Source organism: Alligator sinensis, unplaced genomic scaffold (genome assembly GCF_000455745.1).
Source record: "Alligator sinensis unplaced genomic scaffold, ASM45574v1 scaffold87_1, whole genome shotgun sequence".
Taxonomy (NCBI): domain Eukaryota; kingdom Metazoa; phylum Chordata; order Crocodylia; family Alligatoridae; genus Alligator; species Alligator sinensis.
The window spans coordinates 998,056-1,016,686 of NW_005841929.1; the positions used below are offsets into that span (position 1 = coordinate 998,056).

Consider the following 18,631-nt stretch of genomic DNA (forward strand, 5'->3'; position numbering starts at 1 on the left):
CATTGGAATGTTAATCTGGAAGCTTCTTATATTAATTCTTTATCGCACTTACCACGCCGAAAACTACATTCAAGTGAATTGCTCTTTTTATTGGATGTTGGGATTAAAATTATCCCTCTGATATTGCAGTTCTCCTCTCTTTGATGAATGCTGCTGCTTGGATACCTTCATATGTGGTTTTAGTATAAGATTGTAAATTCCATTTTTCTATAGTTTGCCCACCTTGAAAATTAAGATCCTTTCCTTTGTTGTTTTAGTTTCCTCTCCCCCTTCCTGTGGCAATTTCCTATTTTGGTTGCCAAATCTACTTTAGTAGAGTTGGTGAGCAACCAGCATTCCCCATGTGGACCCATCAGAAAGCCAACTGCTCACTTGATTTGTCTTCTCCAGCTCTCATTCCATTTGTTTTTAGAACATTAAGTTGTTAAGACCAAAGTGTATTTATGAGTAGGGAAACATTTGTGTCTAGATCTCCAGTATGGAGAAGATGGATGGGGCTAACCAAGTAAATATACTCTAGGACTAATTCAAAACCCGTTGCAGACAGTGGGAGTCTTTCTGTTGATTGTAATCTCTCCAAGTGCAATTTGCTTGTGTGCCTTTTTTTGTTACTGTCATTTTTCTTAGTAAACTTCTTCCCAAGATGTCCCCCCAGCCTTAGCTTCCCTATCCCATAATGTGACTGGCTAGCTACTGAGAATAATTCCAGTCTACCATCATACACCATGCCTTTGGGAAAAAAAATCATCATCCATATTCAAGTATCAATACATAAGCTTTCCCCCCACCCTCCCTTTTCTTACCCTAAGTTGTTATCCAAATCCTCTGAGATGATTTTCATGCAGCTCTCTCTCCATGGAGCCCTGTATTTCATTTATTGCATTAGTCTCTGACTTTCTTTCCTGAAATATCATATACTGAGAGGTTTTGAAGAGCCCCCAGATCTCTTTATCAGTTCTGTCCCTGCACCATCCTGTGCAGTCAGTAGGAGCTGTAAAAGGGTTGATGCTGAGTACACTTAACAGATCCTTACTCCTGTCTAATGCTATCTCCACAGTACCTCCTATCCTTCTCTTCCTCCTAATGCCTCTGTCTCTAGATAGAGACAAAAGTCCCAACAAGATCACTAATGGTGGCTAAAAACATTAAAAGCAATGTGGTTATTAATCATTTAAAGGGACACTGTCATTTAAAAAAATGATTTTTATGCTACAGAATTTCAAATTATTAAAATAAAAGCCCAATTTACTTTTCACAGCTTCTGCTTGTTTGGTTTTTGCATTTCTCTCAGCTTGGTCAGTCAGACTAAACCAGGGGTTGGCAATGTTTTTGGTCAGAGTGCCAGAAACAGTCACAACCTCAACTTGGAAGAAGTTGGTGTGCCAGGATTGGATGGCAGGGAACCTGCAAGGGGCCTGATTCTTGTGCCAGTGCAGCCCCACCCGCGCCTCCTTCCCCGTTGTCTGACCCGAGGCATGCGTGCCCCTGCCACCAGCATTGAGCCAGGCCAGGGCTCAGAATGCGTGCACCTGCCACCAGCATTGAGCCAGGCCAGGGCTCTGCAGACTTTGGTACAGCTGCTTGCATCCCCCCAGCTGCTTGCCACAACAAACGTGGGCTTTGGGCAGACCCCTGCTGCTGGTCGTGGGGTAGGGAAGCAGGCTGCTGGCCAGCAGGCAGCAGGGTAGCTGTAAGTAGCTGAACGGAGCTCTGGCCCAGTTTGTTGCTGGCAGCGGGGGCACACATACTTCAGGGCAGACTGGGGAAGGGACCAGGGATGTGCTGTCACAACAAGGATCAGGCCCCTCGCAGGTTCCCCACTGTCCACACCAAGGCACACATGCCAAACAAAATGTCTTCACATGCCACACTGGCACACGTGCTAGGGGTTGCCAACCCCTGAACTATACTGTTTCTTTTTAATTTCTATTTATAGTCAGTTTTACTCTGTGTGGTGCAAGTCTGTTTTGTTTGAATTTTTAATACTTCATGGGAATGTTCTTGTTTAATAAATCATGACATTCACATTACATCTTGAAAATATTTTTCCTTGACAATTAAAAGTAGGCTGAAATGCAGTACCAGGCAGTATCCCTTTAAATGCAGTGAACCAGTACAACCTGCTGGGTTATATGGATTTATAGTTTAGTTTTTGTTGCCTTTGTAATTTGTTTTATGCTTGTTTTTGGGGCTGCCAGAACACTTAATGCCAGAAAGATGTGTAGTTTTGAAGCTTATGGAAGAAACTCATCTTCTCTATTGTTCCAGTTTAACAGTGAATTTAAGCCTCAGTCCATGTGAGGGTGGGCCACTGTTCTCTATGAAGGGACACTGAAGTCACGTGAGCACCACATGGGTGTAGCAGTCTGCCATTCTGATTGTCAGTTCTTAGATTGGGGCTCTCTTGTCCTACAGAAAATTATTAATAGCTAGGGCTCCTACCTGGAATAATGATAACTTTGTAGAAAATCTGCCTCTGACACCTAAACCCAGCTCAGAGGAACAGGTGAGACCACTGAAGCCGTCCCCAGGTAGAAAATCAAAATTGCTAACAAAAACCCCTAATAAATTGAATTTTAAATGTTAAACCTCTTACTGTAATTAAGGCACTTTACTAATTTAACTTTGGTGACACTGGCTGCATCTGCACGAGACACTGACTGCACATTAGCCCGTGACTTGCCCAGAGCCATTCCTCGACACGACTGTGCAGTAACTCCGGTAACGACTGCACAGTCAGCGTCTCGTATAGACATGGTCACTGAGTTACTTTTCAGTAAGGCGTAAGAATTACGTAGCAACTTTCATTGCTAACCCTGGGATTCTGGTTGAATTCCAGCTTGTTTCATTCCATTCTGTTACCCTAGATTGTCACTGTCACTTTATTTAGATACTGCATTCTTCACTTCCTGTTCTAAAATGTCACGTATTGTTGCTGTTAAACAGATGCTGCATTTCAGTGGTAGGCAGCTGTTCCTATATATATACACTGTATTAAGCAGAAAGCTGTACTAAAGTAGTGTTTTAAAGATGTCAAAGTGAGGCACTGGGAGTTAGGAAATAACCAAAGTTATAGCAGCTTGTGCAACCTTAATTCAGCCACCTTGTGTATACATAGTTTCAAATTTTAACTGCCAGATCCCCAGCCTCATTCCATGCAAAACCTGAACAACATTCACTTTACGAGTAGCTATTCAATCATTTGTGTTCTCCTTATCATTCCGTATATGGACTCACATAGTGAAAATTAATGAAGCTTTTCTTTGAAGAATTGCTAAGTTTTTATTTTCCTATGGTATCTGTATGGCTTTTCAACTCTGTGAAGTGAAGGGGTGGTAATATTCCATTTTGCAGAGGGGAAATAAAGCATAGAACAGTTAAGGTTTTCAAAGGATCTTTCAATTTTGGGTGCACAATTTGAGATTTCTAGCAACTGATGATTTCAGAGAATGTGGTGTGATATGGCAGTCTCCTTGTTCAAAGGACAGCTCTGATTGACTTCAGTTATATTTGAAAGTGTTCAGCCCTTGCGTAGATCAGACCTCAGGCATGGAAAAGCGGAGCATCATACAGTTAGTGACTACCTGTGAAAAGTTTATTATTTTTCTTAGCATCACACAGGAACTCTGTCTCAGAGGTAGGTATCAAATTCATTTCTCTGGGTCAGCCTTCATCTCTTATTGCAGTGAAAACATCAACTGTTCCAGGAACTACTAACAATACTTTTTTCTACAGTTCCTGGCTCATTCACTACACTACTTCCAACTTCTGCAGCAGTGAAGTAGACCTTAGTCATTCCAGAGCAGCTCCATCCTGTGCATTGAATTAATCAGGGGTTTTGCAAGCCCTGATACAGTCTGCAATTATGTCTTTGTCATAATGCTTATACACAAATCAGCCATATTAAAGTTGCTCAGACAACCTGAATTTTGGCATGTCCCAATTTTTTCAGTTTTTTACTTTACAGCTTTAATGTTCATTTAACATCATTTTTGTTGGTCATTTATTTGGGGTGGGGGTTAAAGAAAATTGAAAAAAACCCAGGAAGTCTTCACACCACATCATCTTGATCCCTACACAGGCCATTAACAGAGCTACATTAACTAAGTGAGGTAATTACATTAACTAACAGAGCCATTAACAGGTCCACTATAGAGACTTCTACCACTTGAGCTAATGGAATAATTGCAAGCAATCCCAGGTTGTCATCTTGGATGTAGATCAGTGCTAGAGATAGATGGGGACATTTGGTCAGTGTTTTTCAGAGGTATTTGCAGACAGCCCAGCAGTAGTGAGACTGGAAACTTGACATGGGAGGGAAGTGTCTTTAGTAGTCACAGGCTCTTGGGTCCATTCACTCCAAAATTGGTCTTTCATCAGTCCCACAGGACACCCTTGCCCATTACAGGACAGGGAGGCCCAGGTGAGGGAGATTCCTTACCCCCCATCAATGCTGACCTCATGAAGGAACACCCTGAAAGGCTGGACACCTTCAAGTCAGCCGGCCCTGACAGTTTACACCCTAGGGTACTCAAGGAGCTGGCTAGCATCATAGCCCAGCCCCTGGCAAGGATCTTCGAGAACTCCTGGCGCTCTGGTGAAGTGCCTGAAGATTGGAAGAAGGCCAATGTCGTGCCTGTCTTCAAGAAAGGGAGGAAAGGGGATCCAGCAAACTGTAGGCCCATCAGCCTCACCTCTATCCCAGGGAAGGTCTTAGAAAAGATTATTAAAGAGGCCATTCTTAACAGATTGGCCGATGGCAACATCCTGAGGGATAGCCAGCACGGGTTTGTTGTGGGTGGGTCTTGCTTGACCAATCTCATTTCCTTCTACGAGCAGGTGACCCATCACCTGGACAAAGGAGAAGAGATTGATGTCATATGTGTTGACTTTGGAAAAGCCTTCTGGTATCTGGTATCCCATGATCACCTCTTGGCAAAACTGGCTTACTGTGGCCTCGGCCTCACCATGATCTGCTGGCTGGGGAATTGGCTCTGTGGTAGGACCCAGAGGGGTTGGTTGACGGAAGTCAATCATCGTGGTGCCCTGTGACCAGTGGGGTCCCCCAGGGCTCTGTCCTTGGACCTATACTATTTAACATCTTCATTAATAATGTGGACGTTGGTATCAGAAGCGGACTGGCCAAGTTTGCTGATGACACCAAACTCTGGGGTAAGGCGTCCACACCTGAAGACAGGAGTGTGATCCAGGCTGACCTGGACAGGTTCAGGAAATGGGCAGAAGAGAACCTGATGGTGTTTAACACTGAAAAATGCAAAGTTCTCCACCTTGGGAAGAAAAACCTGCAGCACCCTTACAGGCTTGGCAGTGCTATGCTGGCTAGCACTACAGATGAAAGGGACGTGGGGGTCATGATTGACCACAAGATGAACATGAGCCTGCAGTGTGATACTGCTGCTAGTAAAGCAAGCAAAGTGCTTGCTTGCATCCACAGATGCTTCTCAAGTAAATCCCAGGACATCAGCCTCCCATTGTACTCAGCCTTGGTGAGGCCGCAGCTGGAGTACTGCATCCAGTTTTGGGCTCCACAATTCAGAAAGGATGTGGAGAAGCTTGAGAGGGTGCAGAGGAGAGCCACGCGTATGATCAGGTCAGGAAAGCAGACCTTATGAAGAGAGGCTGAGTGCCATGGGACTCTTGAGCCTGGAAAAGCGCAGGCTCAGGGGTGTTCTGGTGGCCACATATAAGTTCATCAGAGGTGCTTACCAGGACCTGGGGGAACGTCTGTTCGCTAGAGCACCTCAAGGGAAGACAAGGTCGAACGGTCACAAACTCCTCCATGACCGTTTCAGGCTGGACATAAAGAAGAACTTCTTTACTGTCTGAGCCCCCAAGGTTTGGAATAGATTACCACCGGAGGTGGTTCAAGCACCCACTCTAAACGCCTTCAGAAGACATCTGGATGTTTATCTGGCTGGGATCCTATGACCCCAGCTGACTTCCTGCCCTTTGGGCAGGGGGCTGGACTCGATGATCTTCCGAGGTCCCTTCCAGCCCTAATGTCTATGAAGTCTATGTCTATGAAAATGTGATCCCTTTCTCCCCACCTCTGATCTCTCATTGTTTCATTCCTCTCTCTTTCCTACCAATGGCTCTTTAACCTATTTGCATTTTCCTCAACTACCCCGTCCCAGTTTCCCTTCCTCAGGCTTCTCATCTCAGTCCTGGTCTCCAGCTTAACAAATCCTAGTCTCATCCCTTCAAACTCCTGGTCCCAGTTTACTTGTTCAGTTATTCCACAGTGTCCCTTCTAGGTCCCTCATCCAATCCATCTTTCATGCCTACCCTGGTCCTAGTCTCAGTCTCCTTTCTTAGCCTTTTCATTCTTTTCCAGGTGTGTGCCTCCCTCCTTTAATCTGCTTTAAAAAAAATCAATTTTACTGGTCAAACTAGTTGAAACAGGGACTGCTTTATGTAATGCTACTCTTACTGAGTGTTATTGTCAGTTAAATAACTTTCCTCTTACTTTCATTCCTTTTGGTTCGCAGGTCATTTGGCAGCAAGTTCCCTTCACTACAGGGTTGAAGTAAAGAAAGGGGCTTGATAAGTCGTAGCTAGAGCTTCAAAATAATGTTGGTTAGCCACCGCAGGTAAAGAATCCTGTCGTCCTTTATCCTTCTGCCTGTGGCCACCTCCCTGATCAGGAACGCACAAGTGCAAACACAATGTGCCAGTCTAGAAAAGCAGAAGCAGTTGAAGAATTTGCAGAATAAATCTGTTTTGGTTTTTGACAGTTGCCAGGAGTTCTGACAGGAGGTTACAAAACCTCATCTGGATGGGTTCATTGTCCCTTTTTTTGCTCTAACAGTTTTTTTTTCCTGGATTTTTCTTTTAATCCTTTTGGTCTCCTCTGCTCTAAGTATAACCATGGATGTATTTTACATAGTGCTCCATTTCATAGTATTCCAGCTGCCCTTTCTCTTTTTTTTAATGCAATTTTTTTCTAGTAAGTTTCAGTCCAGCCCTCTGGATGCTGCATTTGTGAGGGAGTATTGGAAATGTTACAGGACAGAAGTCTTGTTCCCAGCTCTCTGTGAACTTTGGATGTATAGGCAGGGATCACTTTTCCTAGACCTACTTCATGGTGGAAGAGGTGACTCTTTACCTCCACGTACTTTACAAACCTGTTGGTGATCAGTTCCTCACATATTGAAATGGAAGGTTTATTTTTTAGTACCTCACTTAGTTAAGCAGGGCCGATCAAAACACAGGATTTTTTTGCTGCTCTGATGTAGAAAGAGCCTTGGTTCTATCTCAGGTTTCAAGATGAAAATAATGACCTGAGTCTGACTGCTAAAAGCAAGAAGTTGAGGTGAAATAATTTTTAAAATATCACTTGCTCACTTCTCAACAAGGCCAAGTGTTAACACAGCTCTGTGGAAGATCCTGAGGTTAGCCTCAGACCTGTGTGTTTTGCCCAGAACTGCTTTTCATGTATTGCCAAACCACCTTGGTTAGCCAGCAGGATGCAAACCTAATTCCTTGGTCACAAAGCAGCGCTTCACAAAGGATCTGGTCCCATTTGGCTTGAGGTGTATCCGTTTGAAGTTGGTGCGAGTTGCAGAGGCTCACCACTGCCTGTGGAAATCAGCTCAACTCCTATTGCATGAGGCTTGTGCAGAATGGAAGTGCTGCATTTGGTGGTCAGGTTAATTTAGGAATTGTGGTGCTGCCACACAGGTTTTTCATTGTGCTTTCTTCATTCCTGTTTAATCATGCTTGCTGCTTCTCCTGGGTTTATGAAATAGCATCTTACAGCAGAGACAGGAGGAAACCAGTGTGGGGCATTGTCCTTCCAACAGTGCATGACTTGGAGGAATAGATTCAGAGTGTAAAAGAGAAACAGAAGGGAAAGTTGACATAAGCCAGGAGCTATTTTTGTATATAATGTTGTCACAAAGTAGTTTGTTATAGGAAAATGACTTGTAATATGGCTTGCCAGGTGCTTGCAAATGTAAAGGTATTAATATACATAAACATGTAAATATATAAATGTATATAAAATGGGTAACTCTAAAATTGTTCTTGCTGTAACAGATTTACAAGCAGAGGTGTCCTCAGTTCAACTCCTAGGTAAACTCTTAAGTAGTATGGATTTCAGGAACAAAGAATAATGGACAGTGTTTTAGCAGTTAGTGGATAATTTTTCCAACACAGGATTTGTACCTACCTAGCTGATAGTTGGCTGAAGAAATCAACTCGTATATGGAACCATTAGTTTGCAGACTAATTTAAAGACGTATTTTTTCCAATTCAGGTTTGTAGTGACAAAATGGTATTGCCACCGGTGGGCTTTTTGGTGACATGTGAAAAAATTCATACATCTTGTTCCATTTTTTAGCGTGCAGACTGCTACAATAAGCACCCTTATGGTGGCCCCAGTGGACAGGCCAAAGACTATAGAAATGGAGTTTTCCTTTTATCTTTAGATGCCTCCAGATTATCTCATTTGCAGGAGAGTAGAGGAGGCTTACATTTCCACTGCCTGCTCTATTTCCATGCTGTGGGGAGGGAGAAAAGATCGTTTTCTAAACCTATTATGGGGCTTTTCACCAGCATTACACTGTATTAAATTTGCTTAAAGTGTTTAAAGATTGGGGGGGGGTTACATTTATCAACCAAGTGTCTTGGTCCCGTTAGCCCTGCACTGCTTAGGGAAATGGTCTTAGTACCTTTCTAGCAAGGAGGTTGTGATTTTTCCTTACCGAGATAGGGCCTAGCTGTGTCAGCCACGCATGTGGAAGCTGGGCTATGCATGATGAGGGAAGATGATGACCTTGAGAGAAACAACAAGCCAAATGGGTGGAGGGTGGTAGGAGATGTAACAAGTGCAGGTCAGGACAAATCATAAAATCTTCAGTACCATTTAGTAAGCCAGAACATCATGTGATTTGCTTTGCTTTCTAGAGAGCTTAGTCTGCCCAGCACTGTGTTTAAGCATAGGCCATGGGAATCCGAGCTTTTAAGTAAATAATTCTAGCTGCCAAACATTATACTTTATCAGAATTTAAATGTGGATAAGTGAACTACCTAAAAGAATCACTTTGATAAAGGAATATGTTTTTTCTTGATTTATTGAATTACCTTGTTCCTGATAGTCTTCTTAAATAGCTGTTAAGAGGCCTTTTCTTAAAGGGATTCCCCTGAAGAATACATTTGGTGTTTGTGATGATCAGTGGAAAATTGTTTCTTTTCTCCTGGAATAATGCAAATATTTTCCTTTTTAAAAGGTCACATTATCTTGATTTAAACATCCAGTTGTGAATCTGTTTGCCAGCATTGCAGTGCTCACTGGAATCACTGAATATGGGGAGAATGTTGATGCTGTGCCCGAGTAGAGGGGGGGCAGCAGAGTTGTGCAAGCTGCTGTATGGTTTTGTTTAGTATAATAATGCCTCACAGTACTGTTCAGTGTAATATTGTATTGTGCAGTACAACTCCATGGTGGGTATCTTACAAACAGTGCAATAATAATTCTCTGCAGTAGTGTGCTATGTAGTTTGCTGCAGTACAGGCCAGGGAACACACTTCTGTACTCTCTAGCATAGACACGTTTATTTTAATAAAAAGTCTGGAGCCGATTTCAATTATTCATTATATCTGAGCCCAGGGGATCTTTTTCAGGAGGATGAAATATTAGGCACTCCAAAAAGTGAAGAGGCTACTAAGGAGAGAGGGTTCATTCCTACCCTGATGCAGTTGGATAGGGCTGCAGGTGCTTTTAGGAGGGAATCTGAGTCAGGAGGAGAGCAGCAGAGTCAGTAAAGGCAATGGTTTGTGAGTGTGGAAAGAAGGGTGACATAGGAAGAAACACCAAGGCTGGGACAGTGGTTCTGGTGTGAAATGGGAGTTGAGAAAGGAGTCAAGCTAAATTTTAGGTGGGGAAGAAGGAACAGTGCAAGTAGTGATGGAGCCGAATGCAGGTGGGACTGCCTTTTGGGATGGTGGGGAGTGCCTGGAAAAATGTTAAAGCCAGGACTGAACCTGTCAGGAGAAAAGAAGATCCTTTAAAAGAGAAGTGAGACATGGAATATGGAGAGTCCTTGAGAGTCATGGGGACACCAAGAGGGAGATAAGAGTTTTGTAAACGTGTGTACACAATCCTTTTTTGACAGCATTGTGTGTACCACATCAGGGTGATAGATCAGTGTGTATTAAACACTTTTGTACCAGTGCTCAGTTAGCAGATGGGCATCAGCATTTTTGCAGCACTGTCTTACTGAAGGGGTCTTAACATTATATTCATTCCCCATTAGTATTGTTTGGGTGCACTGTTCCTGAACCTCTGGATTTTATAATAATTGTGACTAGTTCATGGCATTTACTGGGACATGAAGACTGGCATATTTTTGGCATTTTTAAATATTAAAAGGTAAGTTTTCAACCCGGGAAGGAGTGCAGTTTATATTGCCATTTGCAATTTGTGGCATTCAGCACATTGCATTTTTTTTTTTAAAAAGGCCTGGTGTGAGAGTTTTGGTTGTGCAAAAATCAGGGGATTCAAGTTTTCCAGAAAAGCTGTAACTTTGTCACTTGGATACATTATCAGGTATGTGTATGTATTGGAATATGCGTATACCTGGGATAAGAAAAAGGCTGCAGCTTGAACATACTGTAGGTGCAGAACAGTCGTTGCATTTTATTCTTGCTTGATGAATATGTTCCATGGTGTTTTCAGGAGACTTGTGTTTATACCCACTCCTGGTATCTCACTGTTTGGTGCTCCAGTGGTGAAAACATTTACTAGCCTACAGCCGTGCACACATAGTTAAGCCTAACCAGATTGCATATCAGGCCAAGTCTGATTGATTTTGGTGTAAGACAGTCAAAGTAAATACAAGTTTATGCTGTCTGTAGTTGTCACTTTGGGAACTCCTTGTGATGTTAGAACAGGGGTTCCTAAACTGTGGTATGCGTACCCCTGGGGATATGCAAGACATCTCTGGGGGGGTGGGGTATGCTGGATAAATTGTGTAAATGATGGATTTAATTTTCAGTATAATAATAATCATCATTTAAGGGATTAAAATATAAAATGTATGATAGTAGAGTAGGGGTATACAGGCAACTGGTAAATCTGGAAGGGGAAGCACAGTAAGAAAAAGTTTGGGAACTTCTGCCTTGGAACAATTCTGCACTCAACTGTAGTATCTTCCTAGCATCTGTAGCTGGGAACATTCTCACAGCACAATTTGCTGCACGTTTTGACTCATTCGATACTGTGCTCAATGCTCCATTAGACCCATAAAAAAAATTGTTTTGCCCAGCAAACTCACAATGTAAAAAAGAAAATTCAAGCAAGAAAATACCAGTATGGTAATTTAGAATATTTCCATATAGAGACAGATATTGCTTAGCACTCTGACTCCTTACAGAAATGGCCTTCTGGCAGGGATTTGTGTGAGGGATTTGAATTCAGATGGTGTGTATGTTACAGATACTTCTAGAGTGTTTCTTTCTAAATCAAACAAGGCAAATCATTATTTTTATATTCAGGCCTACAGAACCACTAATAATGAAATAAACAGAGCTTCATTTCTTATGAGAATGCCCTCCCATAGATGTGTGTACGTGCATACGCACTCTTACGCGCGCGCGCGCTCTCTCTGTCTCTGAAAAAATCTCTCTCCAAAGCTTAAACATTTTGTTACATTGATTGTTTGAGGATTTCTCAAAAAAAAAAAAAAAAAAGACTTGTTGACTGAAAAACAAGTGTCAAGATTTTTCTACCCAGGAAACTGAAAGTAAGACAGGGTCTGGCTGTAAAGTACAATGGCTATTCTGCACCAGCTCCTGGGGTAGGGAGAGGGGGTCCTCTTCATCTGCACTAGAGGTGTCTTTATGTGGTTTAGGTGAATCCACTTTAATCTTAACTCCAAAAAGGCACTTGTAGACAAGCTCTAGGAAATTTCAGTGCAAATGTTATTTTTAAGCAAGGTCTAAATGACTGAAAATAAGTGTTTAAGAATATGAATGTCATTGAAGGCTGATCCAATGCTTTAGCTGTAACTATCATGCAACCAGTTGTGGAACCCCTCCTTAATGTCACCCCCTCATACTCCCAGTGCAAAAGTTTTTTCCTGTGTTTGAGAACCACACTGCTCAGCCACAGGATTGCAAGCTGATGTACTGCCTCTGTGTGCTGCTGTAGTTCTGTGATGGTCCCTTCTGAAACCTCTCCCAGTTCAGTGGTATTCTGGGGCTGTACTCTCGATCATACAACCAGAGTTCCGTGGACCTTCTGGGCATTATGCATTCTTCTCATCAGATGATCATGCCTTCCACTGACACAGGCGTTCCTTCCTTTTTTAACTATAGCTGTACATTCTGAGTAGCAAGTAGCATACACCACCAGCTCTGGCATCCAGGGACTTCACCTTCTTGTTGTAGGTGTTCCCCTGTGTTACTTTCAGAAATGTCAGTGATTACTGGTGGACATGTCCTAGTCTCTCTAATGTTGAGTGCTGCTGAAAAGCGGATTCTCAGTGTTCAAGTAGTTGAGCTCTTCTGTACAACATGCATGTTTGTCTTTCATCGGATAACAATAAAAAAGAGGAAAAAGACTTACTGTGTTATCTATGCTACCATTATCAATGCAGGATTCAGTGTAACAGGCCTCAGAGACCTGTGCTGTTGCCTCACTTTGTGAGGTGGGAATTGGAATGCTGACTTTTCAAGTTTTGGCTCCTTTTACACCCTTGTTCAAGTCCTTGAAAAACAGTGCACACAGAAGATGGACTAGTCTGCCACCTTCTTGCTCCTTTTTTGTGACTGAGACTTAAAGCTAAAGTGTTAGCATGTTATGGAAGTTGTTACATTAATACATTAACGTATTTTCAGGGATTCAAGCAGGGTGGAATAGAATTGCACGTAGGTGGCTGATAGAAGGAAAATAATTTGGCTTTTTATTGTTACAAACTGCTAAAATGAGTTTTGGGTAACCTTTCCCCCCCACACACATACTGAAATGTGTAATTTTTTGCCCATTTAGGTATTGTTTCTGATTCTAAATGATGATAGACTAACAAATACATGTGCTTACAATGTTTGAGACAGAGTATCCTAGCCAACAGCTTCCCACATCCCACATGTATTAACCAAATTTTCCCTTCACAGCCCTATATCTCAGGGACCTCTGTTCCATTAAAAAAGGAACATTTTCACCACCAGTAGAAGCTGTTGTGATAAACTTATGGCCATGATAAATCTTTAAGGTAGAGTTGCTGTTTAGTGCTGGTACCATACAGATACAAGTGGGACTTTTTGTAAGTTCACTTAAGAAACTAACGTTGCTGAAGGTAATTAATCACCTATCCTTACTTTGGCTTTCTGGAATCTCATCAATATGACATGATATTAGAGCTAAGACAATGCAACTGAAAGTATGCAATGAATAGGAAAAACTCAAAAGTAATCTGTCTCCAAGAAGATATGTAGCTCAGTAAATTTTCCCCAGTGCCTCAGTCTGCTTTTGTCCGTTATCTGTGCCAATGAGGGATTTTATTCATCTGTAGATTGTTTCCCTTGTTTCTGCTTCTCCATTTCTCGTATTTTCGTTTCTTTTCTTCTTGTTGTTTCCTTTCTTTCTCACTCTTTTATGCTTTTTGTCCTCTGCTTGTCTTTTATTTCACCCCTTCCCCTCTTCCTCTCCACTTCCAATTTCCTCTTCCTCTCCCCCCTTTTCCTCTTCCTCGTTTGCTCCTTTTGAAGTTGAGCCCAATGCCGGGACACCACGTCGTAGACCTCTCTCCTTCTGCCCTTGCTGTGCCCACGAAGGTAATGTAACCTCATGCAAACCCCATGCCCCTCAACCTCAGCTGGATTGTCATAGCAGCACTAGTCAGCTAGTGACTGAAGAAACCAACCCAACTCCCAAACTCCTTTCTTTCTCTTTCCTTCAATTAATCTTCTCTGTAGAAATCTTGTAACAAGCTTGTATGAACACATGGCAATTTCTTAAAGGTACAGTATCCCTTTTTCTGTTTTAAGTTGTGGGGAGAGGAGTCTCAAAGTCCAAAGGACACTGATTTACAATCGCGGCTGCCGCAGCGTCACACTGCAAAGCTCCTGTTTTCATTTGGTGTATTTGATTTTCTCTATTCTTCATGAAGGGTGTCTGGGAGATGGGGGTGAGAAAAGAGAATCTCCTTTATTACCAGGTTTATTAATTTGTATGGATGGATTAAAGGAATACTGTGTCCTTACAAAGACTGGTTTGCAAAATATCCCTGAGTTTTAATAGCCAATCAACCTAAACCAGACCAGTCTTCCATAATCCGTGTCTTGCGAGTGCATTCTTGAATTTGTCCCAAATGGAATTTGCCATAGAGTTTCCATTGCCAAGGCATGGGGGAAGGGGTTGGGATGTGATCATGGTGTAATTTTTTGCGAACCACTTACTCTGCTTTCCATAGTGCTCCCTCGCATCAATTGTCCACCCTCCCTCCCCACCCCTCCCACATTCCTGTGCTCATTGGCTATTTAAAACAAAAATCAATCTGTTTCACAGGGCAGTAGCAATGTGTATTTGGCTATTTCTTAGAGACTTTCATTTTCTTTATATCCTGGCACTGGAAAGGGTGGGGAGATTTCCCAGTGCTTTCATGGCTCCCCTGAACTGGATATCTGCATGTATAAATTCCCCTCTCCCATGGCCAGGTGGGCATATTGTGCAGAGATGCTCAGAAAGGAATGCTTAGAACTGAGCAACAGACTGGTATAAAATCCAGAGAGCCAGAGTCTGTTGTGGGTGGGTGTGGATGAGGGGCAGCATTTCCTAAGGGTTCACGGACTCTGCATTTCAGCTGCAGGTATTACTAAGCTAGGCAACAGCCTCACAACTGCTTAGCAAGATGTACAGGACCTTACTGTTTGGCTCCAAGGGAGCATTGGAGTTAGGGATGGAGGAGGGCCACAGATTCTGTTCACTGGCCATTGGAGTGAGATGTATGTCCAGTTTTTGCAGTATTTGGTATTAGAATAGAAAACCTGCTGCTTGGTTGTTTCTAGCACATTAAACAGACTGCCTTTAAAAGCAAGAGAAATTGCTTTTAACATGGATGTTCTGTGTCTATAACATCTAATTAGTCAGAGCTGTCAATTAAATCCCTGCATCCTAGTACTCATCTTTAAAGCCCCAATCCTTCAACAGCTTCCATGCAGGCAGGCAGGCAGGCAGACCACTATGACCAAACTGAGGTTGCATGCAGTCATAGGGATCCGTCTGTACATAGTTCATGGCTGAATCAAAGACCCAAAATAGGAATTGCCTTGAAGGAGTGTACTCTTGGGTTTGACACGCACCTAACTCATTGCAAAGACTTTAAGGAACCATAGTATGGCAATTCAATCTGCATGGCTCTTGACAAAAGTGGAGTTTTGTCAGTAGGCTATTGGATAAGGGTAGGTGTTCCTTTTAAGATAAAGTACATTTAAGAAAATGAGAAGTAAATTGGGTCATCAAGGCCCAGCACTCTTTTCCTCCTGCCCCTTTTTACATTAGCAAGTATAGGTAGGCTTCAGTGTGTCTCATTCTAATACTGATGAGTAATACTGTAGGGGGAAACTTACTTATAGGATACTATGGACTGTTGTTAATAGATTGCACACACAGAAGACTTCCCAAAAGAGGCAGAGATGTATGGGAAAAACATCTAATGGAGAAGCCAGTGAAAAGAAAGTTTCATTAGACAATGACAAAAGGGCACTGATTCAATTTATATGGCTGAGGAAAGGGAAAGTACATCAAAAGGCTATAATCGTAGGGATGGAGATCTACCAGTCAGCACACAGTAAACTGCTTGAGAACTGGAAATGTTAGTGAAGTTCATCAAATGAAAGTGAAGTAGACGTGAGTCATAAAGTGATGGATTTGTGATAGTGGGAAGGGAAGAGAATAGTGGTAAAAGGGATTCAGGAAATATTGATCCAAGGAGGAGAGAATTCTTTAGGAGGCGACTTCCACAGTTCTGTGCCCTCCTCTTTGTGTGCTGTGGGCAAACTAAATGGACCCGGCTTGGGAGTGCTCTGGCAGCATCTTGCTTGGCTTTCTTTGCACAGTTTGCCCCCATTTGTGTTCCTGCCTCTTGGGCTCATAGGAATGTCAGGACATCAGCTGAATGCTTAAGAAGTTTTTGTCTTTGCAGGCATGGGGAAGAAGGACGATCCAAAGCTGATGCAAGAGTGGTTCAAGCTGGTGCAAGAAAAGAATGCCTTGGTTCGCTATGAATCGGAGCTGATGATCTTGTGAGTGAACAAGGGCTTTCTTCACAGTGTGTAGTACAGCTTCAAAGATGACATACACAACTAGTGCTGGAGGGCCTGCTTCTGGCACTATCTTCTCTATGTTGCCAGGAGGCCAGTAACGTGTTGTGAGCAGCTGGGTTCGCTGGGCCCCAGCCCTGCGCTGCTCAACTTCCTCCCTGGTTTACTGCATATAGTACTTACTAAGCTTAAAGAAATGACAAAATGGGTGCCTCTACACAAGACGCTTAATGCACAGAAGGCTAATTATACTGCACGTTAGCACAGCGGGCAAAGCCCGTGCTAATGCACAGTAGATTTAGTCTAATGCACAGTAGCATCACAAAAAAGTGCATCTGAGCTAATGCACAGTAGTGCCGATTACAGCACATTAAGTTAGTATTTGTCATTACAGGTACTAACTTAATGTACTGTAATTACAACTCATTAATGAACGTGCAGATGTGCCCAGCAAGTATAACTAGAGAGCCTTTAATCATTGTCAACTGGCTGATCAGACTGGCTAGCAGAGGGTAAGTGCTCAGGGGTTACATAGCTGAAATTTGATAGAAAAATTACTTTTTTTTTTTTTTTTTTTTTTTACCTCTCATACATTGAATATCTATTAAAAATCAGATTCTAATGTCGGCTTAAGAACATCAGTTACCATATGAGTAAAACCAGTTAACATATGGGTATCTATGCAGGTGTATTCTATTTTACTACTTTAGATGTCCCCTTATTGTCAAACCTTCCTTCATACCTGTGTCTTCCTGGAAAATGTCACTTGACTTACCTTCCAGGTGCAATCTACAGAGCCCTTGAAATTCCCTGCTAATAATATTTTGGCAGTCCAGCCAAATGTAGTACCATCTTCCAGGAAGGGAAAGGGGGAGGGGGCGGGGCTTAGTTAGAAGCAAACACCTTGTTTAAATCAGGAGAAGGGGAGGGAGGGAGGCCTTATTGAGCCAAGATTTTGCTGAAGATTTAGCAAGACGGTGTCTGGGACTCAGGACACCTAGTCTGCCCAACAGGATGCATTAAGAAGTCTCTCAGATTCCCAGCTAATAAATAACTAGGGTACATTAGGAAGAACCTCTACTAGAAAAGAACTAATGATGTACAAAAGGTCAAAAGATTTGAGTCAGTCCAGAAGTGTGGATGCTTAATCAAAGATTAGGGCCCTGTAACAGTCCTCCTAAGTATTTCTCATACAAAGCACCCCATACTCACAAGTTTATCCCGAAACTTTGATCTGTAATTTTAGTGGTGGGTAGTCTTTGGAGAGAATGAGTCAACATATTCTCCTGGTTTAAGGAAGGTAATGAATGTAACCATCTTGGCTGCCATTCTACCCCTTCTTTTTTAGTTGGTCATGTTTCTCAAATAGCCCTCTCTCAGTCTCCAGGCACGTCCCATGACCTTTCATCTGGGCTCAGATGCTGCAGCTCTTCCTCAGTATTTATAGCCAAGGATGTGTTGCATGCAATTCTACCTAGTTTCTGAGTAGGCACAGCTTGACTCTGGGGTTTCAGAAGCTCAGTGAGCTCTGGAGTACAAGTAATAGAAACAACAAAGTGCTACTCAGGTTGGTGTCTAAGGAGGTAGGGCACCTTAATGTTCATTAGTTGGTAAGTAGTTTTTCTTCAGGGCTCCTGTACCCATGTAGGTGAAGTGCATCTAATACAAGATCTATGCAATTGTGCATTAGGTCCCATCACACCTTATTGCTGATGCAGGGGGAGCCCAGGATCACAATGGCTGTGAGCTCTACAGCCAATGACACCTACTGTAAGGCTTGCAGCAGGGGCAGTGTTGTCAGCTGTGGGGCTCCTAGCAGGAGCAATGGAAAGAACACTGCCACCTGTGTGAACCTGTGAGACTGATAAGACTGAGAGAGAGCAGCTGGGCTGGTTGGTGCCCAACTACATGGAAAAGAGAATCTCCCCCAAAGTTCTCAGTTTTTTTCTGTCTGTCCACTACTTGGGACTTGAATCCTCCCAGCTCTATTTACCTTCTCAGATTTTCCCCCAGTACCTTTGTGTAACATCTTTAGGAACATCTCTGGACCTATGCAGCCATTTTTTCCACACTTAAAAAATGGAAAAGGTTAATGATTCAGCACCAACAATCTTTGGCCAGATTTGAATGAAGATTGGCTCCCAGCCAACACATCTACACCTACCGAAATCTTATGTAGTCTTCCGTTTTGTTTCTCTATTCAGTGCTCGGGAGCTGGAACTGGAAGACAGGCAGAGCCGATTACAGCAGGAGCTCCGGGAAAGGATGGCAGTGGAAGGTAAGTGTCAAGAGGGACAACTTCTTATGGTGTGCGTGCATGTTTCCACTGGTTGCTCTTACACTTTTG

At 42.7% G+C, this 18,631-nt stretch overlaps 1 protein-coding gene across 1 annotated transcript in view; it reads left to right on the forward strand.

The window, feature by feature from the left end:
• The window catches only part of MICAL3 (microtubule associated monooxygenase, calponin and LIM domain containing 3), a 235,660-nt gene that overhangs the window by 210,003 nt on the left and 7,026 nt on the right, over positions 1 to 18,631 (forward strand). Inside the window, 3 exon segments of the mRNA XM_025198828.1 lie at positions 13,732 to 13,797; positions 16,167 to 16,266; positions 18,489 to 18,562. Coding sequence (XP_025054613.1) covers positions 13,732 to 13,797; positions 16,167 to 16,266; positions 18,489 to 18,562 — 240 coding nt within the window.